We start from the raw sequence: 26,810 nt of genomic DNA on the forward strand, positions 1-26,810 counted from the left end.
TTTGTAAAGAAATTGTTTTATTCCTTGTTTTGAAAGAAAAAAATAATTGGTCCACGCATTGCGTTTTCGAAAAGTTTTTAAGTGGCTTATTCGTGTGAACTGAAGGCCAATCTGCAAAGAAAAAAGGTTTTTTCAAAAATATCGGGCCGATACTATTTTTTCATCATTTTCAATCTGTTTAAAACTTTCTTCGTATTTTAAAAAATACTCTTAAATTTACATTGGTAAAGATGATTTTTTTGTAAAGTTAAAACGATACTTTTATCATGGAAGCATTTTTAAAAATCTGAACCCCAACCTTTTCTTGAGAATAAGATTCTTTGCCTTGATTTGTACACTTCTCATGCGCAATCGTTAAACAAAGGAATGATGTTCCAGGGAATTATGACACGTGGTCTGAAATGGGCAAAAAGTACACCCTTGCTGAGAAGATCTATTGGTGTGTCTTTTCAAACGCTGCAAGTAAAATTGGAAAAACGCGAGGAATTTAGATAATTAGCAAAAAAATTAAAAGGTTATTGATGAGTTAAGAGAATAATATTTCACCAAATTTTTGTTTCAGTGTTGGCCTACGCCGTACTAGGTTTGTGTGCAGCACAACTCTTCGTCATTCCCCACGTTTCCTGTAAGTATATCCAAGGTTTAGTGTGTTAATAATCATATGTTTTTATCAATAGAAATTATTCGTGGTGTGATAATGTTTTCCCAATTCAGCGGGACGAACCTCCAGAGGATTCATTTTCTTTTGTTTTTACTCTTCGAAAAATTCATGAGTATCCCAAAGGATATGAAAGGAATAACGATGATATCCCGACGAGTTGCAAAACAAATAACTCTTCATTCCCCCAGAGGTTTGTCACGCTGAATTGGGAAAACATTGTCACACCACGAATAAGGTCTATTATTCGCGAGCTTCAATGTTGAAGAAGCTCGTTTGGGTGACATTTTTAAAATGTTTCTAAAATTCGGATTTGATCTCGTGGACTTAGTATAGAAGGATAATGCTTATTAGCATATACCAACTTGTGTACCTCCTGAGAACGCGCGCGCTCATTCGTTAATTGGAGGTGAATATTGTACGATATTCACCTCTGAATCTCGGAATATTGAGTCGGCAACAAAATGGCATCTGCTAGCAATCGTTTTGCTACAATTTCCGATGAGGAAATTGAAAAAATGAAAGTAAATGCCATTCCTATCAATACTAAAAAGGCAACGAAGTATGGCCTAAAAGTTTTGCTAAAAGTTTTGCGTGAATTTGTCACAAAAACTAAAAGGTTTTGTTTGTTTGTTTTTATTGAATTATTGTATATAAAAATAAGTTACTCTGTACACAAGTTTGTATATGCTAAAACAATTATTCGCCTCAGGCTCAGCGTATATGGAGAATATTTACCTCGCCGCTCGAAGACACGCGTCTCGGTAAATCATTCCCCGATATTCACTTCGCCTTCGGCAAATAATTGCTAAATATACGTCATGATAAATGTTTTCTTAAACAATAAAATTCATATACCATTTTAATTTTTCATTATCTTTGAGATGAAAAGGTTAAACAATGTGAAAAAATTCTTCTAGTTTTGGTGTCGGGATAAGAGAAAAGCCCAGTGCTTCTTTCCATGGGATACCTGTGGTTTTGGTGCATGTTATGACTGCTTTAGATACAAAATAGACGCCATATTAGAAAGTTCCCTAAACAGACCAACGATGCACTGCAATGCAACTAGATGTTTCACTTAATCCCATAGTAGCTAATAAGCATGTTTTCTATTTTATAGCGTACACCTACCAGCAATGTCCAACATGGTGGATCAAGAGAGGATGTAGAGTTGATTTTCATCGGACGATGACAGCTCTCATTGATGACAGGAGCGCTGATTCACCCGTAAAGATTGACTGGGACAACTTTGATGGATATGTATACGAGTGAGTTAATTATTCCATATCCCTTCCCATTCATCCATCCTTCATCCATCTCGCTTTCTCTATCCTTTCATTCAATCCTAACCCAGTCCAATTCCATCCATCCATCCATCCATCCATCCACCCACCCACCCATCCAACCATCCATCCATCCCTCCCTCCCTCCCTCCCTCCCTCCCATACTATGTCATTCGTTCATCCTTTTTCGTTGTGTTTCAGTTTGGCCTGTCGTTGTCGTGCAGCGGCTATTAAAGCGGGAAACTCGTGGTTTGCTCTGGAGAACTATGGCGTTTGTTTCTCGGCTAAAGGACCTTTGTCAGATTATTTAAAAGAGTAAGTAATCGGAAAAAAACACCATTTCTTTTCGTACCAAAACGCTCCTAATAAGCACACGTTTTTTTGATCAAGGAGTAAATGGGATTCTGTAGCTTGTTTCTTTTGTTTTAGCTATCCACTTGATCCTGAAGATCATTGTGTCGGGGTCATCAAACATAACAAAACTATTGTGAGCCAGGAAGATGGAGAAATCTGTGTGGGTGGATATTTCAGAGCCTTTATGTACGAGGTGAGAAAGAACAACTAAAAACAGAATTTATCTTGGCTCCAGTAAATGGTATTGAGTGCGTGCTCTACCTCCAATAGTCCCCATTCACAGTTCCCTGCGCCATGTTGAAAGGTAGCCGAGCCTTTGCATCGAAGCGAGACGAACAAGGTCACCGTTCGTCTCGCTTCGATGCAAAGGCACGGCTACCTTTCAAGATGGCGCAGGGAACTGTGAAAGGGACTATTGACCTAATTCGTCTTAGTGCAATGTTTTCCCATACTAGACCACGTGTCATCCCCAAAAGTATCATTTATTTGTTGGTATTACAAGACACATGAATATGGATACATCTCAAAGAATCTTGTTCATAGAGAATTACACGTGGTCTGAAATGGGAAATCATTGCACCCTGCGAATGAGGCGTTTAATGGCGTTTAATGGTTGCGCATGAGAAGACACATGAATATGTTTACAGCTCAAACAAAGAATCTTATTCTCAAGAGAATGACTTGTGGCGTCTGAAATGGGAAAACATAGACAAATATGGGCTATCTTTAGGGCATCTATTTAGGCTGGGGCTAAGCTGTGATTACACACCGTGATTACACAAGAGACAGACGAAGAAATTAGATTGTAAATGCTTTTTTAAAAATGTCTTGTACAGATTTCTAACATTGGTGCTTCAGCACCAGCAGCTGCTCCAGAGGAAGAGGTCGAAGAAGTTGAAGTAGCCCGTGAGTATCATGTATACATGCTCGTAATAGTAATAGTAATAGTAATAGCAATAGTAACAGCAACAGCAACAGCAACAGCAACAGCAACAGCAACAGCAACAGCAACAGCAACAGCAACAGCAACAGCAACAGCAACAGCAACAGCAACAGTAACAGTAACAGTAATAGTAATAGTAACAGTAATAGTAATACAAGGCTCATAATTTACCTATGACGCATGTTCTTGTATATTATATACTTCATTTCTCTACAGTTATAGAACTTTTTTAGAACCCGTTTGCACGGGCTAGTATTTTCGGTTGATTTGAGATGCGAATTTTGCTGCGATTTTTGCGAAATTTTTTGAAAACATAAATTTAGTCTATGCTCCCTTTTTAGTCTAGGTAATCTTGGTGTCAGGAATAAAACTTCATATAACCAGCAGATGCGTTCCCTGAAAGGGATTATGGGTCGACTATTTTTGGTTAGAATTTTCCTAGCAGGCGCTAAGTACGAATGTAGTTAGATTTCTCGTGTTGATTAAACTAGAATTCCCCTATATGAGTTAAACTAGTAGCATTTACAATCAATTTAAAGAATGAAGAATTCATATTTCATGGGTTCTCTTTGACAGAATCATGGGAAATACTAATCAAAATATGATTTACCTTAAGTTTGTCTTGAAAGTCAACTTAGCTGGAAGTTTATTCCTTGCCATTCTTGAATTTGACCAAAATCTCTACAAAAACCGCACCTCAAATAGCTGCAAAAACGGGCCTTTAGTGCGGTTTTCGTAAGACTGTAAATACCAGGAACACGGTGCGGACACGGTCACGCCAAGATCACGGCACTGTTAGACCAATCATATTGCGCGAGAAAAAAATCAGCCAATTAAAATTCTAGAAAGTATCACGGTCACGGCACGTCACGCTTACGGCACTGAGCTTTTCACAGTCATACGAAGACTGCTCTATGTAAGCGCTGTGTTACTTACTACAATAGAGAGTTTAAGATAAGACCGCTACGGTAGACTATTACGGTTGAACGCGTCTGGTGAATACTGGATCGAGCATACCGTATACGGTTTAGTGGTCGCAAAAAATGATATATTTTGATTCGCAACCGAGTGCTATCCGAGTGTTGGCTAGCAGAAATGTCGTTTGAAGATATAAGAAATGCAATCGTCATTGCTTTTGCTGATGGTATTTTGAGAGAGGATGAGTTCTTGATTTTATATGAAGAATATAAACCCTCTAATCCTTCTTATCCATTCTGGAAATACGACTCCTTTTGCTTGGATGACTTGAGTTCTAGCGAGTGCGAATCTAACTTCAGAGTCGCAAAAGAGGATATACCAGTGTTAGGGAACCATCTGCAGCTACCTGTACGCTTCGTTTGTTCTCAAGGGACTGTCTGCAGTGGATTAGAGGGCTTGTGCATGCTGCTAAAGAGATTGGCCTACCCTGGTCGGTATTACGATATGATTCCTACGTTCGCTCGTCCAATACCCGAGATAAGCATGATAACAAACACTGTGCTTGACTGGATTTATGAAACTCATGGTTTCCGTTTATCCTCCTGGAATCAACCTTTTCTCTCCAGAGCATCTTTTCAACGATATTCAGAAGCCATATTAAGAAAAGGCGCTCCTCTAACGAATTGTTTTGGCTTCATTGATGGGACTGTCCGTCCAATATGCAGACCCGGCTTACACCAAAACGTAGTATACAACGGACACAAACGAGTTCACGCGCTAAAGTTTCAAGCATTAGCACTTCCAAATGGTTTGATAGCCAATCTTTACGGTCCAGTGGAAGGGTGCCGACATGATGCAGGGACGTTAAGAGACTCGGGACTCTTGGGAACCCTTGAAAGAATAGCTTTTAACCCAGCAGGGAACGTTCTCTGTGTATACGGTGACCAAGCCTACCCGCTCCGCCCCAACTTGATGTGTCCCTATCGCGTTGGAGATGTTTCTGTTCTAACACCTGATATGAGGTCTTTCAATGAAGCTATGAGCTCAGTCCGAGTCTCCGTGGAGTGGTTGTTTCGCGATGTCTCGAACTACTTCAAGTTCATTGACTATAAGAAAAACTTAAAGATAGGATTAAGTGCAGTAGGAAAGCAGTACATAATAAGTGCATTGTTCAGAAACATGCTCACTTGTTTGTATGGTAATACAACCTCTGAGTCATTTCAAGTTGAGCCTCCAACATTAGCTGACTATTTAGCATAAAGCGCATAATATCCTGTTGGAAATATTGCAACGCTCTTCTGTTTGTTTGTTGTTGTTTTTAATAGAATAAAGTAGGTCATTACACCCCTGAAATAGATCTTATTTAATTTGATACATTTTAGTATACCCCAATTGAAATTCCATCGGTTACATCTATTTTCTTGGGTTTATTAAGCCTTCTGGTAATACATCTTCATAATTACATTAATAATTGTTATATTATAATAATAGTTACTATAACCTGGTCCAATTGACTATTAAGCCTGGTTCACACGAGCAACGCAAGTGCAAACGCAAACGCAAGAAAATGGAAAGGTTTCCATTCTTTCATTTTTAACGTGTGAACCGTACCGGTGAAAACGCAAACGCAATACTACAACGCAAGCCAGTCCTTTCGTTTGTTTGTGTATTTGCGTTGCTCGGGTAAACCAGGTTTTACACTTTGATCAGTAATAAATATTTACAAATACTTAAAATTATTCAATATATATTCACAATAATATTATTTCTATAAGTTGAATAATGCAGTTTTGAATAAATAGCTTACATACGTAACACACGCATCTTGGTTTCTCATACTTTAGTTTTGTTTTGTGACTGATATACTGTACGATATCGATAAAAGCATTTCTAATAGAACAAAAACACTAGCTAGTGGAAAGTATTATTAAAGTGCGTTTCACATTACATTAAGTAATGTAATTTAACATACAAATCCAAACAAGAACCGAGTGGTTTAAAAGGCAAAAACTTATTTTGCTAGTCTTTTGACAATGTCAGCCATAAGTTGCATCTGTTGCTGTTGCAATTTGTAATGTTCCTTTTGCTGTTCTGCTTGAAGACGCATTTCTTCTCTGCGTAATTCAAGATCTTGCTTTCGCAGAGCGGTTTCTACTTCTGTTTTTTCAGCCAAGTACTGCAGTGCTTCTGACCCTCCTTTTCTTGTTTTACGTCTTTTGGTCAACGCCTGCTCTACTTGGCCGTTCCCCTCTGAACCCGAATAACAACCTTCACTACCACTCTTTCTTGTTTTAGACCATGTTTCCATTGCATTGTTCCTAATGAATATGGCATTTTGTCTCTTTTTTTCCTGATTTTTTTCATCCCTTGCAACTTGGATCAGCGGAGATTTCATTTTTTCGACTATTTCTTCCAATATCATCTCATTTTCTGTTTGGTCATCAGGAGCAATGCCACTTGCAGACTCTTCATTCCTGCTTTTTTTCTTGAAGTCTGCCAACAATTTGTTGAAACGTTCCCTCACACTGCGTTGATCTCTAGGTTGACTTGAGAAATGAGCATAGCAGTTGATCCGTTCTGCTACTTCTGTCCACCTAAGACCTGCTTCTTTAGTCCCAGCTTTGTAGGCAAAAGGCTCGAGGGATACTATTTGTCGTAGAAGAAGTCTATCTCGTTCCTCTGTCCATCTAAATGTTCCACTGTAAATGAAATAAAAAAAGAAATAAATTTTTTTTCATGCCCTAAACATAATTGAATACCAAGTTATAATAAGCGAATGATTAAGTGCAAATAGATTGTACCCATGAAATAGAGAAAGGGCTTCCATTACATCTGTGTAATAGTTTGCTGACAAAATCGCAAATTTAATTTAGTGCAATTTTTTTTACTGAACAAAGACTAGCGAGAACTAATTAGTGCAATTTCGTAAAAAGTGTCTCACGGATATAAGGAAAATACTCTAGCAAAGCACCTCTCTCAATATATCGCTCATAATTGATTAGTGCCAAGAAAGACAAAACTTTATTGAGCCGCAAATACAAAATTTCCTGCATAGAATGATAAAATTAGGAACAGAAAGAACGACACAAGAAGGAAATGAAAAAGTTTATCAACATAAGTTTTTTTTTCCAGTGAGGATGTCGCAAGTGCATGGTTGGTTTATTCCATGTTAGATGCAAATTAGTTGTTGTTAGTCCAGCAAAATATTTCATGGTTTTAAACTAATTGCATTCAAACAACAATAATGATGACAATAATAATAATAATAGTAATAACTATAATAACAATAACAATAATAATAGTACATTATTTTCCTACTTCGTTTCCTAGGTGTCGTGGGATTGAAAGTACAAATATAAAAATATTTTAGAGCGAACGCTTGTTGCAATTAAAATAAGGTGATGTGACAATCAACCCCAACTAAGAAAAACATTTTAATGGACTTTATTCTCTCTCTGCATTAACTCTTGTGAAAGAATTACAAAGTAGTTTTGATTGTTTTTACTTACTTATTGCGAAGAGAACCGGTGACATCCGACTCCACACGTGGAACATTGCATGGACTTGTGGAACTAAAAAATTGCGATATTACAGCGTGTTAAATTGTAGCAAGCTATACAATACATTCTCATAAATTTAACCTGATATACGTACGCATTTGCAAAAAACTTATGATAAACACTCACCAGTTTTCATTTTCTGCATTCGGCGAAGCCATGGCTGAAATAGGAAGCCAAAATGATACCGGATTCACGGCCAGCCACTGCATGCATGAATTTTCATCCATGCGCATTGAAACTCGTCCCAGATCACGAACCGCGTTCAACCGTAGTAGTCTACCGTAGCTGCCCTATCTTAAACTCCCTAATAACTTAGCTGAAACAGCTAAACGAGATAATTAAGCCGCTAAAGGTCAGTTAATTTGCTTAGAAAAATAATAATACAATTGGAAAAGCATTTTCCTAAAATTTCTGGGGTTGGTACAAACTCTAAGAATCAGAGTTTTATAATGTAATAGATTTTCGTCAGGGCGTGCTTTAATTGGCTAAAAAGCTTTCTTTTTTTAGAGCCAGTTAAAAATTTAGAGACTATAAATAATGTAAATATATTTATTTATTTAAGTGTCTGTTGTTCTAGCGATTTCGCACTAATTGAGTACACATTTTTGTTTTCGGTCTAGAGTTGAAAAGGGCAAAAACAGTATGTATTACGAGGAACGTTTATTCTTTATCACAAAAGTAACGTAGAATATCTGTTACCTTTCTAGAATGCACCACTGTGTCTGATGTGATCTTGGTGGTTGATGTGTCTGGTAGTGTTGGCCAGGATAACTTCAAACTTGTTCTGGAATTTCTCCAAAAGTTTTTGAACGCTTACGACTTTTCTGCTGGAAAATCAAGGCTTGGAATAGTTACCTTTAACGAGAAATGCTACGTGGACTTGACCTGGATGGACAGTGGTAGCATGTCACTATCACAGATGAGAGATGTAAGTATTGATATATGACTTGACGGATGCCATGTTGGATGACTTGAGGGACGCCATGTTGGATGACTTGAGGGAGGCCATGTTGGATGACTTGAGGGAGGCCATTTTGGATGACTTGAGGGAGGTCATGTTGAATGACTTGAGGGAGGCCATTTTGGATGACTTGAGGGAGGTCATGTTGGATGACTTGAGGGAGGACATGTTGGATGACTTGAGGGAGGCCATGTTGGATGACCTGACGGATGCCATGTTGAATGACTTGAGAAAAGAAAGCCCAGTTCCCACATAAGTATTCAAAGATCATTACTTTTTATAGGTAATAAACAACATTCAGTACACTGCTGGATCAACCCTGACCGACAATGCACTCAATTGTGCGCGAGATAAAATCATCAAGCTTTCTCAGAGACCAGGAGTTCCTAAAACCGTAATCGTCATGACTGATGGTCAGTCTTGGAACGGGCTAAACAGACTCCCGGCACCTTCTGCCGAACTCAGGGTAAGTTTGAAGACTGAGATCTACCAATGGCAGTGCTCGTTCTTTATAGGTTTAGCACTGTGTTTGTTTTCCAGGGTATAGGCTGCAAGATGCTATTGGTGTAATTCTACCAATAGTAGTGCTTGTTCTTTATAGCTTTAACATTGTGTTTGTTTTCCAGGGTATAGGCTGCAAGATACTATTGGTGTAATTCTACCAATAGTAGTGCTTGTTCTTTATAGGTTTAGCATTGTGTTTGTTTTCCAGGGTATGGGCTGCAAGATGCTATTGGTGTAATTCTACCAATAGTAGTGCTTGTTCTTTATAGGTTTAACATTATGTTTGGTTTTAAGGGTATGGGCTGCAAGATGCTTGCCATAGGTATTGGTAATGACGTTGATCCTAATGAACTTCAAATTATCACCGGGTCTTCAAGTCAAATATTCCTTCTGAGCTCCTTCAAGAATCTCATCGAGTATGCTGCAACTAACGTGAATAAGCTACTCTCAAAAGCTTGCATACCTTAAACAGAGGTTGCTCTTGTGCAAACCATGAATCGTAAGTTTGAATTTGTTTTATAAATCATCATTCGCTTTACAAGTCAATAAATCATCATCATCATCATCACCACCATCATCATCACCATCATCATCACCATTACCACCATCATCATCATCACCATCATCACAATCACCATTACCATCACCACCATCATCATCATCACCATCATCATCACCACCACCATCATCATCATCACCATCACCATCATCATCATCACCATCATCATCACAATCACCATCATTATTAGCATCATCATCATCATTATGTAATGTGACGTAGCTACAATGATTTCTTGTTTTATCTAAGCAAAACTGTCCAAAACCGCAACCGCCATAGTGACGGCCATCCGGAATTTTTAAAAGGAGGGTGACTGTTAACGGGTGTCTCGCGCCAATACCACAGGAAACCCATAAAAGGCGGGAAAATGGTAAAAAATGGCGTCTCAAATTAAATAAACTGAGTGAAAACTTATCTAGAAATCTGCTTTCAGTGATAAAAACATTTTTTATCTGAACTGCCTCTGTGGCTGGTTTCAGTGTTAGCCAATAAAAGTGAATGAAAAGATGGATGGATGGGTTGGTGGGTCTATGGATAATAAAGAGATTTGATATTTAAAATTGGAAATCATCATTTTAAAAGTAAAGATTAAAAAAGAAGTTTCTATCTATTTCAGATAAAACATCGGACCGGAAATGACACAACGTAGCTAATATATAAACACATTTAAAAAAATCTGTATGGTCATAAATTTAAGCTCTAAATCAATACGGAATGTAAAAATATAAACTAAACAAAGAAATAAAAATGTATAGAAACTAGTGATAATATTCTATGAAAGTTGTTGTATTTTTTCGTTGGTTTCTTCTCTCTCCTCTCCTCTCCATTAATGGCAACATTAATAATCACGGAAAAACATTACTTAATATTTGTAAAATTTTTGATTTACGCATTCTTAATGGAAGAACTTTAGGAGATTCTTTAGGAAAAATTACTTATCATGGTAGAAATGGTGTAAGTACTGTTGATTACATTATCGTAGATCAACATCTATTTCAAAATGTTAAGTATTTCATTGTTGATAAGCCAAATTTTATTTCCGATCATAGTCCAATTTGTGCTTGGTTTAATTTCGAAACTTCGATTCCATTCCAAGATAACAACATTACTGAAACTCTTCAAAAGTTGTCTCCTCAATATGTTTGGTCGAGTAACTCAATTGAGCCATTTCAACAAGCGATGTCTTCACCTTCTGTGAAATGTTTGATACAAAAGTTTTTGTTGACAGATTTTCCGTTGTCTAACAAAGAGTGTATTAATCAAGCGGTGGAGTGTGTTCAAAGTATTTTTAATAAGGCTGCTGCCTTATCTCTAAAACTGAAAATAATCAAAACTAAACGTAAAACAAAAATGATTTGTAACAAAAAATGGTTTGATTTTGATTGTAGAAAAGCTAGGAAAGAACTCCGCAAACTTTCAAAAAAAAAAACATGCTGATCCTCTAAATATCAATCTGAGAGAGCAATATCATCAGCATTTAAAATCCTTTAAAGAACTATTGAAATCAAAGAAAAAGGAATTTCACGAAACACAATTATCATCATTGGAAAAATAACTCTGATAATGACGAATTTTGGAAAATTTTAAATTCTGCGAATGAGGAGTATAAAGAAGAAAACATTCCTCCAATTACCGAGCAGCAATGGATAAATCATTTCACTTCACTCCATTCTAGGAAGCAAAATTCTTCATTACAGGATTCTTTAGTCGAGTCTTTACAACATATGGAGCAAGAGAATGATCAGGCAATCAACCAAGATCTTAATTGTCCCATTCAAAATTCAGAAATCGAATCTGCTATTAAATTACTTAAAAACAACAAAGCTGCTGCATCTGATAAAATACGAAACGAAATGATTCGGCATAGCTTTCACGTTATGCTTCCGGTTTATAATAAACTTTTTAATTTGATTTTGCGATCTGGAATTTATCCAGATTCGTGGTGTGTTGGTTCTCTAACCCCCATTTTCAAAAGTGGCGATAGAACTGATACAAGTAATTATAGAGGAATTTGTGTTTCGAGTTGTTTGGGAAAATTCTTTTCCGTCATTCTAAATCAAAGACTACTAAATTTTACGCAACAGAACAATATTTTGCACAATTCTCAAATTGGCTTTATGCCAAACTTCCGAACTTCAGATCATATTTTTACTTTGCGTTCTTTAATCGATCAACAAGTTATTAACAAAAAGAAAGGAAGAATTTATGCCTGTTTCATTGACTTTAAGAAAGCTTTCGATTCTATATGGCATGAAGGATTATTACTTAGATTATTACAATACAATATTAATGGTAATTTCTACAACTTAATCAAAGATTTATATTCTAAGTCATCGTGCTTCGTAAAGATAGGCTCAAAGCGAACTAAGTCTTTTCAGTATTCACGGGGCGTACGACAAGGTTGTATCCTTAGTCCCTTGTTATTTAACCTATTTTTAAATGAGCTCTCAATGTCATTAGAAAATAGTAATAACACCGATTTTTATATTCTTCCAAATGGCCAAAAACTCACCTCCCTTTTATATGCTGACGATCTTGTTCTTTTATCAAAATCGCAAGTTGGTTTACAGAACTGTGTTAATCTTGTTAATAATTTTTGCACGAAATGGCAAATGTCAGTAAACGAAAAAAAATCAAAAATAATGATCTTCTGTAAAAAAGAAACGGACAGGATAAAACAATCACATTTCATCTTAAATGGTAACAGCCTAGAAATTGTTAAGGAATTTACTTATTTAGGCGTTCGAATAAGTTCTACTGGTAATTTTTCCTGTCACCAAACTAAATCAAAAGGAAAAGCTCTACATGCATTTTATAAAATCACAAATAAAATTGATTTTAGGCGTTTGAAACCAAAATTAGCTTGTAAACTATTTGATTCACTACACCTTTTGCCGTTCATTAACAGGAAATGTACATTCATTTGTGCCAATAGTTGTATCAATAACGTGTAATGTACTTTCATCAACACCACAAGTAACATCATTAGCGCGGATCAACTTTCAATAACGACAATTGAATATGCGTGTACATTCATAGGCATCAATGGACAATCAATAGCGCGTTTGTACATTCATATGCGCGGAATGTATTTTCTTGTGCGCGAAATTCAACTTCAATAACACCAAATGACAAACAATTGCATTTATGGACAAACATTTACCCAAAAGTGAAAATTCATTAGTGCTATTAGCATAATCATTGACAATCTATAACGCGCTTGGACAATCATGAGGGTCAACGTTATATTCTATAGCGTGGTTCGACAAACATTTGCATGATTCGAATGAACAATAAAAGAAATAAAACAATCATTAGCGATTTTTTAAAAAACTATTTTAGCCTTCAATTTCTTCGCCATTTACACATCGTGGCAAATACGTTTGCATATATCTGAACCACTGATCACATTTAGCGATAGGGATGGTTGCCACATTTCTCTGGAACCCTTCCATTAGCAACTGCTTTCTGTAGAGACCTAGAGCAATCCCTTGTCGTCTTGCCTCAGCCCAATAATTCGTATGTTGTTGGATCTCTGGACGGCTGATGTCGGCTTTAATTGCTGCTTTAAGTGAGCTAATTGCTATTCTCCTACGCAGCCGCTATTATGGAGGCAGTTTCCTGAGTTTTTTATATGTATTAAAGTGATTAAAAAAAACCCGCTAATGATTGTTTTATTTCTCTTATTGTTTATTCGAATCATGCAAGTGTTTGTCGAACCACGCTATAGAATATAACGTTGACCCTCATGATTGTCCAAGCGCGTTATAGATTGTCAATGATTATGCTAATAGCACTAATGAATTTTCACTTTTGGGTAAATGATTGTCCATAAATGCAATTGTTTGTCATTTGGTGTTATTGAAGTTGAATTTCGCGCACAAGAAAATACATTCCGCGCATATGAATGTACAAACGCGCTATTGATTGTCCATTGATGCCTATGAATGTACACGCATATTCAATTGTCGTTATTAAAAGTTGATCCGCGCTAATGATGTTACTTGTGGTGTTGATGAAAGTACATTACACGTTATTGATACAACTATTGGCACAAATGAATGTACATTTTCTGTTAATGAACAGCAAAAGGTGTAATTAGACCAATCTTAACTTATGCATGCGAGATTTGGAGTGTATATCAAAAGCACGACTTTGAAAAATGGGATAAAAATCCGATTGAAAAAGTTCAACTACGTTTTTGTAAATATTATCTTGGCGTAAGTAATAAGGCTTCGAATATTGCATCACGTGCTGAACTTGGACGTTTTCCTTTGATAACATTTATTGACAAACTTTCTTTAAAATACTTTAATCATCTTTTATGTTTACCTGATAATTCTCTATCAAAACAAGCTTTACTTATTTCCTAGTCTTTACATGCAGAAAATAAATCTTGCTATTATACAAACCTTTTACAAATGTTATCTTTTTATAACATAGAAAATGAACTTACAGATGTCATCTCTAATTCTAATTTGGACAAGTATTATGTAAAAATGCAGGAATTTTACTTCAATCATTGGAAAAAACTCGTAAACAATTCAAGAAAATTATGCTTTTATAATACGTTTAAGGAATTTTATGAATATGAAATTTATCTGGATAGAATTCAAAATTTTGAGCAAAGAAGGCAGTTCACCAATTTAGAATTAGTAATCATAAATTAGCTATCGAAACAGGCAGATACAACAATCAAAATATATCAAACGATCAACGTATCTGTTTATTCTGTACGAACAATGAAGTTGAAACAGAAATATATATGTTGTGTAACTGTCCTCTTTATAATCAAATTCGCCGACGATTTTTTGATGTGATAGGACCTGAAATATCTGTTGACAATTTTAAAGATCTTAACATAATTCGTAACTTAATGATCTCTACCAATGACAAGGTTATTTTTTATTTTTCTAAGTTTATATGCGAATGCTTCATTCTTAGGAATGAATCATAATAATTGATGTAATGTATTAATGATTACTTTTGATAAATTTATGTTTGATTATTATTACCATTCAATTAAGATTTTAGTATATTTGTAATACTCATACCTATTTTTTTAAATATGTTACTTTACATATAGATATGTGTAGATATAGATATATAGATATTTTTCTTATTACAATGTGTTTGTAAAATATAACAAACAAAAAAAATCCCTGTTAATGTTCAATGCTTTAGCAATACCTGTAAATTGTAGGTCATGCCAATAAAGCTATTTCAAACCTCAAAAACCTCTCCTCTCCTCTCCTCTGCTTTGCTTTGCTTTTCTTTTCCTGATGCGATGATGGATAGGAAACGAAATGAAATGAGACGAAAGAAAAGGAAAGAAAAGAAAAAAGGAAAAGACAAGGTATGAACTTGGAAAAATGCTGCGTTTTAAGTTTTAACAATAAATAACAACCTGCTCCCAACGTACGCATGTAACGACTTGTAATGCTACATGCAACGCTTTGAAAAACGCCAGGCCAGACAAATGATAGAAAAATTTGCATTTTATTTTGACTTTCTTGCGCTTGTAACGCGTGCCTGTAATGAGTGCATGTAACGCTTAGTTTGCCTGGAAAAATTCCAATCGAAAAAAAAAATTGAATCAAAACATTTTTTAAAAGGAATTAAAAAAATATATATATATAACAAAAAACAATCGACCCATAAAACTGAAAGAAAGAAAGAATAAATAAATAAATATAATACTAAACGAATAAGAATGTTGTTACGGAGTAAAACTCACTACCACTACATTAAGTATAGGCGTACATCTCTCTCAACTCTCGTGTAGATCTACGAAGGGAGGAAAACCGAGAAAACCGACCCTGAAAAAAAACCCGCTTAAAAATGAAAGTAAATATATAAGATATTTCCCAGGATAATAAAAATTCCTAGTCAAAACAGAGGTTTTTTTTGGCGGGAATTTTTTGTTACGACTTATATCGTCGACAAGAAGGCAAGCACGACAAAGACATGACGTATAAATAGAAATGGACTATGGACTTAATTTAACTGAGACGAAATGAGTGGTTTCGATGTTTAAGACGCTTTATTGAAATCCAAATAGAAATATAATTCTCCAACCACTACTCTAAAATTATAATTATTGTGATAAAAAACCCAAGAATACGAAAATGGCCATTCTTCTTTATTCAAAATGTATAATTACATAATGGTTTATTTTTACGGCTTAATTACCATTTTAGAAATTCCCGTTTTTCCAATAAAAACTACGTTTTGCCAATTAGCATTTTCTAGAAAACCCAAGGGAAAAACCCCAGGGGTAACCCCCTTCATGATCTATATAAAAGGCTGCCCTTTATTCAGAAAAATAAAATTTACTCTGCCGTATTTGATGTGCAAAACTTCGACGCAAATTAGGATATATTAATCTGAAAGTTTTTAACGTTTTTTCCACAGACGAAATTATCGTTTGTCTCTTGTCTGTCGAATTCGCAGAAGCTGAACCCAAGCGTTTCGTTCTATGAACACGGGCAAACAGGTAAAACAATTTGACTTGAATAATACTATGATCCTTCCTTTGATTTCTTGTTTAGCGTACTATCAATGATTCAAGGCTATTTTAAAAGAAACCAAAAACTTATTTACACTAATTAAGTAAATGTTTGGACAGACTTTCAATTTGTTGCTCAGTTTTTACGAAAACTAACTTTATTTGATTCCGAAATTTCTTCTTTCTAAACCTATAATTTCTTGTTTTATATCTTTAACTAACGCAGTTCTTATAAGTTAAAAAGGAGGGGGAGCCACTATGTCATCGAGTTGTGTAAGTAAGTCCGTAACAATATAGATAAACTTCGGAACCAATCACGGCTTAAATAATATAATCTCCCTCTTACCGAAGAGTAAGCGATGCGACACGAAGAGATGACGACAAATGGAACCTCGTAGTTGCTTGGTCGATAGTATAGTGTAGATTATTTAAGACAAGTAAGTAAAGTGTTTTCATCAATATTATTTATCACAGCTTTCATTTGGTATTTCTATTCGGTAAAATGAATTGAAGGTGTTATTCAAATTTTAGGCCGATGTTCACGCCGAGATCATTCATCTAACAAGAGAGCGGAAACAAACATGGCTGACCTCAGCAGTCAATCTGCAGATAAAATATATCAGCCTCTTTGGAGGATAATTGAGCCTCTTCGGAGGGTAATTCAACTCCACACTGGGATTGATAGTATTATGTATATAGTATAGTATTATGTCCAAAACACTGTATTGAATGCGTGTTGTGGTTTATTGTCTGCACCAAAACGTTAATGAAAGTTTGAAAACGTTAATTAACCCTCGCAAACATATTCATGATTGTCAAATTCAATGCTAAATTTCTTAATGAACGTTCCATCGCACTCTTGAGACTCCGTTCGCCTTATTGTATGCCTGTTCGCTCTAATGACAATGCTTGTTCGCTTCAATGAATATTCCTTTGCGGTTAATGAACAGCAAAAGGTGTATTTAGGCTGCGTTCATAATGTATGGCAGAGGGGGGTGAGGGAAGGTTAAATTTAGGGGGGATCGGAAAAATTTTTACCAGTGAAATGGGAAGGGGGGGGGGTGGAAAAACATTTTTCAGAGAATTGGAGGGGTGGGGGGGGGGGGGATGCAAAATTTTTAGAAGAAGCTACGATAGATTGACCGGGGGGATAGGGGGTCTTAGGAATTTTTTTGTCATTTAAAGATTTCACCTGCCCACCCTCTGCCATACATTATGAACGCAGCCTTATACCAAATTATAGTATTTTACACTGTTGTATTTTTACCTTTGAAATAAAGTTGTTGTTCTCCTATCGAAATAATAATATCTTACAACAAACACATAAAACAAAACATACATTTCCCATTACCAATGTTAATTTAAGCCATAAAATTCATAAAATCAATATCAACATTAAACCTTTATAAACCTTTACTTTCAACATTTATGTGTATTTCAGCAACATCGCTTATTTCAATTACTTATATATCCTTCAATATTATCTCTGATAGTCAGCTACCAACTTCTATTCCTTTTCTATATAACAATTATTTCTCATGGCAGTAGCTACATGCGCGCTTATTGAGCGCCTATTTTTTCTTATATGCTGTGATCGGTGAAAATGCGCAACAGTTCCAGCATTAATAATTGAATATTTCAACAGTTAAGTTTCATATTCGAGACATCCTTTGTTTATTTTAGTGACTAAAGAAGACGTTTATAGGTACAGCTAGAGAGTAGAAAATTAAGAACTGCAAGAAAGAAGGAACTGATAGTTAAATAAGGAAGGAAGGAAGGAAGGAAGGAAGGAAGGAAGGAAGCAAGCAAGCAAGCAAGCAAGCAAGCAAGCAAGCAAGCAAGCAAGCAAGCAAGCAAGCAAGCAAGCAAGCAAGCAAGCAAGCAAGCAAGCAAGCAAGCAAGCAAGGAAGCAAGGAAGGAAGGAACAAAAAAAAAAGAAACGATGTTATGTAATAAAATGTCTATTTAAAATCAAAAACATCAAACGCTTCCGCTTTAAATTCCCAAAAAAAGATCGTGACGTACTTCGTCGGTTGAGAGAATCCGCGAGGTCTATAGAGTATTTCTCAAATGATTTTGATTTTTGCTAAATTAATCTTGCGACCAAGTGCAGAGGGGTTCAATTCACATTGAGCTTACTAAAACTGGAATGATTCAGTCGTCTTTATATCTAGGGTGAGCATAATCTTAGATTTTTTACAGTATATTTTAACAGCGTAACATACTTTCACTTTCACCTCGTTTGTATTGGAATTGCGTTTCAAATCAATTCGCTTCCAAATTTGTACTAAACCTTGAACCTTATTATAAATCAAGACTCTAAAATCACATTGGATTCATGTTTTGACGTTCTTTGAAAAACATTTTCTTCACGCATTATATTATAAACATGTTTATTTTGAAGCAATTTTTCCCCTAGTAGGGAAGTGAGGGTAAATTATGTCAACAGTGTTAGGAATTTGAAGTGATTCGCACTGACATTATTACCCTGCGAGCAGAGTCTCCTTTTAACTCCTCTACGGGCGTAGAGGAGTTAAAAGGAGACTCTGCTCGCAGGGTATGACATTATATACTAAAGGCTTAAAACCGTTTTATGAATAATTTTAAAGCCTCGTTAATCCCTTAGTAGGGAAGCGAGAGGAAATTTTGTCAACAATACGAACAAAAGATCATGAGTCAAGGGTAAAAAAAAAAATGCCGCTGGATTCGTGTTAAAAAATTCTAGAGCTAAATGTGCAATCGAATGTGCTTAAAATCCATGAATTACATGTTCCTATTTTAAAAACACGTTTATTGTTATGACTTCCTTCATTTCTTGGAAGCCGAGTCGTTAGACCTCATTCAACGAAAAGTGACAAGTTTATCACAGCAGCTGTGTTGTCACAAAAAATGACTGAACTAATTCAAGCGAAAATAACACAATTAGTATGGAACGCGACTTAAATCCTGTACTTATCGGATAGAATAATGATAAGAACGAGTTTGATATTCTACATTATTGAGCAGTTTAGTATTTATTATATATGGATATATGGATGACCTTTTGACACGTACGTGCGGTTTGACGATAAAATGGCATGGTAGTTTCTCGGAATTCATTTCTTTTCTGTACATATTTTAAGTTCCTAATATGTAGATTTATTTTCCTGATAATTTTCTTCGATTTTTCGTTTAAGTTTCTATGACGTCCAGTTTTCATTCAAATGTGATGGCTCAAAGAGCCTAGGTTTTTTATTCCTTATGTTTGAACATTCCTTTTTTCCTATTCTTTCAATGAATTTTTAATTTTATACCTTTCCCCCCATATTTAAGTCTGTGTACGTATTTTCTCAAAATTGAATCATTTCTAATGCTTTGTACTTACACTCATAACGATTTCTAAGAACTGTGCAATTTCTCCAACCAGATTTAAGATGGATATCGTGTTGCTGTTGCTCGTATGTTCACTGATATGTCTGCATGTCTTCAGTCTCGAACCCACTGTCATGTCAGCTTGCAGAAACAAGTTCTTTCTGTTACCGTCATGCCAAGTGCAAGGCCTTTCAGGCAAACATGCCTTTGTCGTTTGGAAGTACAAAGAACATAAAAATGCTAGTAAATGGCAGAATCTCGGCGACCGCTCGGAGAAAGGGGCTTTCCTTTCGCCAAACATTCTCTTGAAATTCAAAGGCGTTACAAAAGTTTTCTCTAACGGATCTCTGACAATTTCATCGTTTGCGCAAAATCTGAGTGGAATCTACGATTGTCAGTCAAACACCAAGATCCATAAATTGATGACCGTTAGAGCTGTGGGCTGCGAGAAAACCGTATGCGAAGGTGATGCTGCAATCATCGAGTGTGACTTGCTAAACGTGTTGACCTTGCACCCTTCAGAGATCGTTTGGAAACAGAATGGAACGCGACTGGTTGCGTTTGGGCCCCATATGACTGTGACCTATCAAAACATCAAGTACCCTAACATACAAGGAGGATTGCAAGGATCGCTGAAGATTGAGTATACAAGCAAGGACATGAATGGCCAGCAGTATACCTGTTTCTTGTATGGAGTAAAAGGGGTCACCCCAAAACGACATTATGTCGTTATTATTGTGAAAAAGTGCAATAATACGATAACAGCTTGCCAGGGAAAAAGTATCGACTTGGAGTGCCCCTATAACCTACCACTGAACACAGATACCGAGAACACTAGACTAGAGTGGTATAACGATTCAACCAAAATTGCCACCTTGGTTTATAAAGACTACTCTATTCATTTGGAGTCCTCATTGGTCAAAATCAACGGAACTAACGGTATGCTCACGCTTGTGTCACCTGGGGTATTTGATCGTGGAACGTACAGATGCAAGGTCTTTCGTGAGACGTTTCTTTTAGCAGAACACAGCGTGACTCTGAATGTCACGCAACCCTTTGTTAAAACAGACGCAGAAGGAGTGACAAAGGCAAAAGCAAACAAAATCCGCAATACTGTCCACTTGGTATCGTTTGCCCTTTTCGTGGTGTTTGTGCTGCCCATATGATTATATTGAATGGTCAAAAAGCGGCGACCAACCACACTAGGTGACTGTGCTGTAAGAAAGACGATGGTCGGTTGGCGGATGTGCTTTCTATGATACATCGTGGGTACGTGTGGGTACCTTGAAAAAGGAGCTAAGGAGTTGGCGGTCGATTTGACGTGATCGATGGTCAGTTTCGTTGTCCATTCGTACTCCTAAACCTTACACACAGGTGCAGGTCGGATGGTGCCGTGTTTGGCCACGAACTGAAAATCAAGGAAACACAAAAACTATGGCCTCTTCGTCTATCGCATTGATTACTGCATCAAACTGTTGCAATTCAGCCATCTAGACTGTCAGTGCAGATGAATATCATGCGTGACTTAAAACTAAAAGTCAGAGGTTGAACGCTGAAGTGGCATGGAGCACTCTTATGTGAGCTCCAGATCTTGGAACATACTAGTTCAAATATCCATGTAATGGATTCCCATAGTTCAGTAAAAGTGGGGTAAGTTGGCACCAACTTCTTTCTAAAACCTACAAAAGTCAACGGTCAAAAGGTGGAAGGTCAAGATGTTAATCAAATGACTGATAGTACTACTATTATTTGTTAAGGGTAAATTATACACCGTGAAAAGATGAAAAAAACTTACTGACGTTTCGGACGCTAGTCCTTCGTCGGAGTAAAAGAGTATATACTATTTGTTAATTAGCTTTAACGTTTATGTATTCATTTATGTTGTGTCACCCATTAGTGCGTTATCATGCTAAAGTATACTGACACTTTAATGAAGTTCTATCTATTTATCTATGTACTTGTAACATTCATGTGAAAAAAAAAAAAAAAAAAAAAAAAAAAAGATTCGGGTTAGGGCTGTGTACAGCCATAAAATAATTAAGAGTCGTTTAGCATTTAGTGAACAATAATGAACATGGCTCGTATTGGACACATCGACATCGCTTAAACTAGTTTGCTGCTAGTTGTTATAAGTTTCTAAATATCAGTATAGAAAATTGTAAATATTATTGCACAAATAGAGTCCATAGTCATGTATATTTAGTATAATTTTAGACTTGAATATATACACAGTAAATTGGATAGGGCGGTGTTGGCCCTACAGTGGCCTCCTTAAAGTAGTGCTACTTTGGCACTACTGGTAGATAGGGCCATTTTTTAGCTCTGATTTTGGGACTGTTTTAGCCCCTCATATGGATTTTCCCCCTGATTTGGCCTAGTTGAGGGGGCCAAAACAGTACTGATAGACCCATACCAAAATGGCTTCTGTGGGGCCAAAATGGCATTGTTCTATTTTGGCCCTAGCCTGGATAAAATAGCACTACTTTGAAAAAGACAAATGGCTCTCTGGGGCCAAATTGGTTCTCTCAAATTTACTGTATAGTATGGCACAGGCGTGTTTTCAAGAAAACCACTTGTGAGCCTTTTCAATCTCGTACCCACAGCCCGTATTTCTTACTGCGCATGCTTGACGCAGTATTTTTTGGTTAGTTTCATATTTAAATTTTCCAATTATTTTATTGCATTTTTTCTTCTTAAGACAAATTAGGCTTAGGGCAAACGTCGAACTTTCCATGTACCGAACTTAATTACATCAGAGAATGCCGCCTCCTTATCACCTGATAGCCATTGTTTTTAATGAATTCGATGATCTGTACACGCAAAAATAACTTGGAATAAACTGATAATCGCTATTGTACAGATAAAAGCAGGTATAGCATAAATTTAATTAAGAAACCTTTCAATTTGGGACAAATTTTTGATTGGTTACCCCCCAAAGACTCAAGGCATTATGGGGATGTGAACTAGAGAATGCTGAATGGGCCACCCTGTTGAAATAAAGTTATCTGATCTTGTCTTACCTGTTGGTCTTCCTGTACCCTGTATTGGTAGCAAAGTACTGGATCCGAATACAATAACTTAATGGCGGCTTGCTGTGGAGAGACTACGCGCTCATTTTTTAAATTATTATTTTTCCCTGCTCAAAATTCTCTCATTTTCTATAAACAAAGGCCTTCAAAATTATATCTTGCATGTATTTATAAACATTTTTGCTCCAAAACAACGTCAATTAATGAACAGGAGAAAGGATTTGGTTCAAATCGTGACGAGAACTGCCAAGAAACGACGGGGAAAAATTTGAATCTTGTGGTGTCTTCTTTACGAGTTGATAGAGTTGCTGCTACAGGATTTGGCATTGGAAGAAGGTAGGTTTTTAGTTTATAAAACTGCTGGTTTTCAATCATTACCAGGAGAATGAAATAACATTTGACCTTGATATGGCGGCCATATTGGATATGATAATAATCAAAATAAAAGACAAATCTTTTGCCACATTTAACCAACATGGTAAATGACAAGGACATGGCGACCATGTTAGTGGTATTATACTACTGTAACAAAAGGATCTAAAGAGATATCTTTTGTAAAATAGCATCAGCATGGCTTCCATGATGAAATATGCGTTTTAAGAATATCGTAGGGGAGTTCTAAAAGATAACATAAAAGCTGCATAGTATCGCTTCCCCAAGAAATTAGATTGTTATTATTGTCACAGTGTTGGAGTGTTGGTCCACTCTGGTGCTTAACTAACTGAGCAAAGTGCAAGGCTGCAAATAATTTTTTGACAAGCAGGTCATTTGTCAGGCCAGAGGCATATTTGACCTTGTAAAGAACAACTGTGATTGGCCAAATGTCTGGCCAAGGCAAATCATTTACTAGTCAAGTGGTCATTTTTCCTGAACATTTGTCTGATGACTGGCACTTGTCTGTAGTCTTGCAAGTGGATGGCATCACCGGATTGTGAGGCTGACGCTATGACCACTCGACCATGCTGCCTCCATGTTCTTCAGAAGCAGGTCTAAACACAAGTCATTCTAGCTATTCTTGGATCTTGAAATGACATATCTTCTTTCTGTTTTTGCCTACTTTCTATCGCTTTTGGAGATGAGGTTTTTTGAAATAGGTGAACATGTACGTATACCAGTCTAGAAACATCGATTATTTTTTTAAACATTTTCCTGCTTGTTTTATTGTAGAAAATTGGACCTTTTATTACTGGCTGGTAAATTATACCTAAACAAAGATAAAGTGGAGAAAAGATCACTTCAGGTATAGCTACATATGCATCATGTTGAGGGGGTGGGGTGGGGGAAAGAGGATTGTTTCCTGACCCTACCTCCCCAGGGAATCTGGTAAAGAAGTCCTTCTTCTACACCCTTGTTAACCTCAGTCTCCTCCTCTATAAAAAATGGATGCTCTCTAAATTGTCATTGCTTTGTTTTAATAAGGTAGGCTAGTGCTAAATAGTCTGCTACGCAACTGCTATTAGTGTCGTTATGCAATGCTCACTCCCCTAATAGAGTGGCTACATAGGAGACTAAGTGTTAAATTGCTAGTGGCTAATTCTATCACATGACCGGAAGTCAGGAGATCCCATGAAATACCACAGCACTAGCGCAAGTTGTTTTATTTTCCATTAACTTGTAGCCCTCATTCCATTATTAAACTATAATTTAGAAGTTGAATTTTGTTGAGGGAGGAAAACCAGAGAACAAAGAGAAAAACTGATTTGAACCAGAAATTTAACCTAGCATGAAGCACAGGAGAGAACGAACAAGCAATTCTACCCACATATGATGATGGGTAATATGAGCTTGTAACCCATGACAATAGTGGAGAGAGATATGGCACTATGGCAGTGCACATCACCAGTGCTTCCCTAAAGTTTTCCCAATTCAGATCAGGGGAGCTTACCATTTACACGGAAAAACCGGAAATTCCAGTTGGAAAACAAATGGTATGGATCATTCCAATCAGAACGTCCAAAAAAACCCAGTCTTCAGTTTGAATTAATCCACTTCAGTTCCTGCTCTTTTCAGTTTTTCTGGAAGACGCGTGTACCATTTGTCTGAAGTATGTCCAATTATAATATCATTTTCCACTTGCAAAAAAATTTCCAACCGGACGGAATGGTTTAAATGGTTTAAATGGTAAGCACTCCAGGTGTCAGGGCTTACAATAATGGCCAATCAGTTGCCAGTCATGATGACAGGCCAAATTAGTTTTAGCTTAGTAATACATTATTTCTGACAGCATAACAGGTCAAAATGAAAGGCAAGATTTGTCTGGACTTGTAAGTCCCAGTTCTGGTGGGGAATTGCTTGATGTTATTTTAATCCCTGAGGTGTTATTTCTGGTAAACAATCTTCAAACTGTTGTTGAATAGTTGACGTCACCTAAATTAGATAAGTTAGTTACTATTTTAGCTGACCTCACATAAATTTGAAACTACGAGTAAACAGCTACTGAGATCAGGGAGAGAAACGATGATACAAATGAATGTCTTTTCACTCATTCTCTGGTAAAACAACCCACCGGATTAGCATGACCGTTATTTGGCATGCCTTTACTATTTTAGGTGACGTCAACTAAATAGTTATCTAAGTTAGATACATTTATCTAACTATTCAACAGTTTGACTGAATGCACTCTACAACAACCCTTTGACCGTCTTGCAAGCTCCTCGATCCTTGTCGAGGGATGAATATTTCCATGAGCTCCATGTTATTGAAATAATGCTATGATTATTTTAAGGTGAGCTGTAATGATATTCTTGAACTGATTACAAGAGAAAAAACGGATCCACAAGACGGAGATAGCAAAGTTTACCTCTCAAGGCTAATAATCAATGAAGTTGGACAGACAATGACTAAGAAAGGAAATCTGCGGATCTCTCTGACAAGACACGGGAACATTGCATTATATAGAGAATCATTCAACCAGATATACAGGAAAAAAAAGTATTGAAGAAAGATAAGGTAAATAAATAGTAAAATTAGAAAAAAATAATTTTAAATAAAAATAGATTGGTTTTAATGGCATGGGCGTTAAATGTTTTCCCATTGCAGACTATGGTGTCATTCTCTTGAGAAAAATTCTTTGTTTGAGTTGTGTCCATCCTATCTCCGATTAGTTTTAAGCTAAGGACACACGGTGCAACATTGTGCACCATGTTGCATGTAATTGAAGTTGCGAGCCATGACACACGACACAATTTGTTGCTGTAGTAGAAAACTATCCTACTTCAGTAACATTGCATGCCTGCAGTGTTGCGCGCAATAGTGCACCGGTGTGTCCGTGCCTTAAACGACTTGTGGAACTTTAGATTTTAATCATATTAATAAAGTCATTGATCAAGAAAAAAATAACTAATTAATTAATTAATAATAATTATATCATTAATTAATGTTAATGTTAATTATTAATAATTAATATTAATTAATATTAGTTAATTAATTAGTTAATTCATATTCTCTTGCATTGATTGATTGATTGATTGTATCAATCTCTATACCTCATGACGTCACTCGTCACGAAACCCACCTAACCATAGTTCTAAACGGGAAAAAAATCACAGAACGTTGAATTGGATCCCAATGGCGAATCATCGTCCCCGAGATGGCGTTTACGCCTGGTTCGTCTGTATTTCTGCTGTCTTTTACCGTGTTTTGACGTTTGGATGTACGCAAGGTTTTGGACTTATTCTTCCAACTTTACTTGATGAATTTCAGGAAGGAAAGGCCAAGACAGGTTTGAATCAAAATAATACTCGTGCACTTCATCCTTGTCTTTAATCTCTTTAACTCGCATTAAGTATTTTAATACTTTAAGCATATTTAGGCGCATTTAATCGCATATGCACCTATTTCAATAAAAGTTGTCATCGGCAAAAGGCAACAAGCGAAAAGCGACTTTGGATTTTGGTCGAGAGTACCAAGTCGAGACTCGAGACTAATATTATAATATTATGATATATACATAATAATAATAATAATAGTACATGTTATGCCTCTTGGGAGTATTTGTTTCTTGGTAAATTTCGAAGATGTCACGCACCTATATCAGTTCATCATGTGTCATCATTATGTAAGCTAATATATACCACGATGCGGATCTCTAGCGTGACACGGGTGTCTCGGGTAGAATATAAATATTAAAGAAACCCTTACGGTAATCTGCGCAGCGCAACCAAACAATTTTTTAACCCCCCC

At 36.3% G+C, this 26,810-nt stretch overlaps 5 protein-coding genes and 2 long non-coding RNA genes across 14 annotated transcripts in view; 5 read left to right on the forward strand and 2 right to left on the reverse strand.

Moving 5' to 3' along the window:
- LOC116300525 (uncharacterized) lies at window positions 1–15,259 on the reverse strand. The gene is made up of 5 exons (XR_016121303.1): window positions 14,931–15,259; window positions 8,416–8,902; window positions 3,849–4,030; window positions 299–1,905; window positions 1–111 (listed from the first exon to the last, which is right to left on the reverse strand). It is a non-coding gene; the product is annotated as an uncharacterized LOC116300525 (long non-coding RNA).
- On the forward strand, window positions 1,718–3,404 carry LOC116300527 (uncharacterized). Its single transcript, XM_089038035.1, has 4 exons — window positions 1,718–1,926; window positions 2,143–2,256; window positions 2,371–2,488; window positions 3,132–3,404. The coding sequence occupies exons 1-4, from the start codon at window positions 1,718–1,720 to the stop codon at window positions 3,402–3,404; spliced, it is 714 nt and encodes a 237-aa protein (XP_088894161.1).
- On the forward strand, window positions 4,265–5,509 carry LOC148906454 (uncharacterized). The gene has a single exon (XM_089037785.1). The coding sequence runs from the start codon at window positions 4,334–4,336 to the stop codon at window positions 5,414–5,416; it is 1,083 nt and encodes a 360-aa protein (XP_088893911.1). The 5' UTR covers window positions 4,265–4,333; the 3' UTR covers window positions 5,417–5,509.
- LOC148906455 (uncharacterized) lies at window positions 5,564–8,024 on the reverse strand. The gene is made up of 3 exons (XM_089037787.1): window positions 7,843–8,024; window positions 7,666–7,728; window positions 5,564–6,855 (listed from the first exon to the last, which is right to left on the reverse strand). Exons 1-3 carry the CDS (start codon window positions 7,947–7,949, stop codon window positions 6,168–6,170), a joined length of 858 nt encoding a protein of 285 aa, XP_088893913.1. The 5' UTR covers window positions 7,950–8,024; the 3' UTR covers window positions 5,564–6,167.
- On the forward strand, window positions 8,964–10,496 carry LOC148906456 (uncharacterized). The gene is made up of 3 exons (XR_016121304.1): window positions 8,964–9,143; window positions 9,476–9,680; window positions 10,357–10,496. It is a non-coding gene; the product is annotated as an uncharacterized LOC148906456 (long non-coding RNA).
- A 738-nt stretch (window positions 15,260–15,997) lies between the features above and the next one.
- On the forward strand, window positions 15,998–22,618 carry LOC116300526 (uncharacterized). Of its 7 annotated transcripts, none has more exons than XR_016121300.1 (4): window positions 16,008–16,236; window positions 16,475–16,525; window positions 16,600–16,685; window positions 16,780–16,900. XR_016121300.1 is itself a non-coding variant. In XM_089037783.1 (2 exons), the coding sequence occupies exon 2, from the start codon at window positions 19,662–19,664 to the stop codon at window positions 20,763–20,765; it is 1,104 nt and encodes a 367-aa protein (XP_088893909.1). In that variant the 5' UTR covers window positions 16,013–16,236; window positions 19,655–19,661; the 3' UTR covers window positions 20,766–22,618. The 7 variants fall into 7 exon arrangements, 3 of the variants coding, with proteins under 3 accessions (XP_088893909.1, XP_088893908.1, XP_088893910.1); XR_016121299.1 differs by having other exon boundaries at window positions 16,010–16,236; window positions 16,475–16,521; XR_016121301.1 differs by lacking the exon at window positions 16,475–16,525 and having other exon boundaries at window positions 16,014–16,236.
- A 46-nt stretch (window positions 22,619–22,664) lies between these two features.
- Window positions 22,665–26,810, forward strand: part of LOC116300520 (monocarboxylate transporter 12) — a 42,863-nt gene continuing 38,717 nt past the window's right edge. For both annotated transcript variants that reach the window (XM_089037781.1, XM_031709399.2), the window contains exons 1-4: window positions 22,665–22,964; window positions 23,796–23,868; window positions 25,354–25,577; window positions 26,153–26,349. In XM_089037781.1, the coding sequence (XP_088893907.1) occupies window positions 26,196–26,349 (154 nt within the window). In that variant the 5' untranslated portion in view covers window positions 22,665–22,964; window positions 23,796–23,868; window positions 25,354–25,577; window positions 26,153–26,195. The remainder of the gene's footprint in view (window positions 22,965–23,795; window positions 23,869–25,353; window positions 25,578–26,152; window positions 26,350–26,810) is intronic.

This window comes from Actinia tenebrosa, unplaced genomic scaffold (assembly GCF_029948245.1).
Source record: "Actinia tenebrosa isolate PJP-AT-01 unplaced genomic scaffold, QUT_ActTen_1.0 PGA_scaffold5__44_contigs__length_20552954, whole genome shotgun sequence".
Taxonomy (NCBI): domain Eukaryota; kingdom Metazoa; phylum Cnidaria; class Anthozoa; order Actiniaria; family Actiniidae; genus Actinia; species Actinia tenebrosa.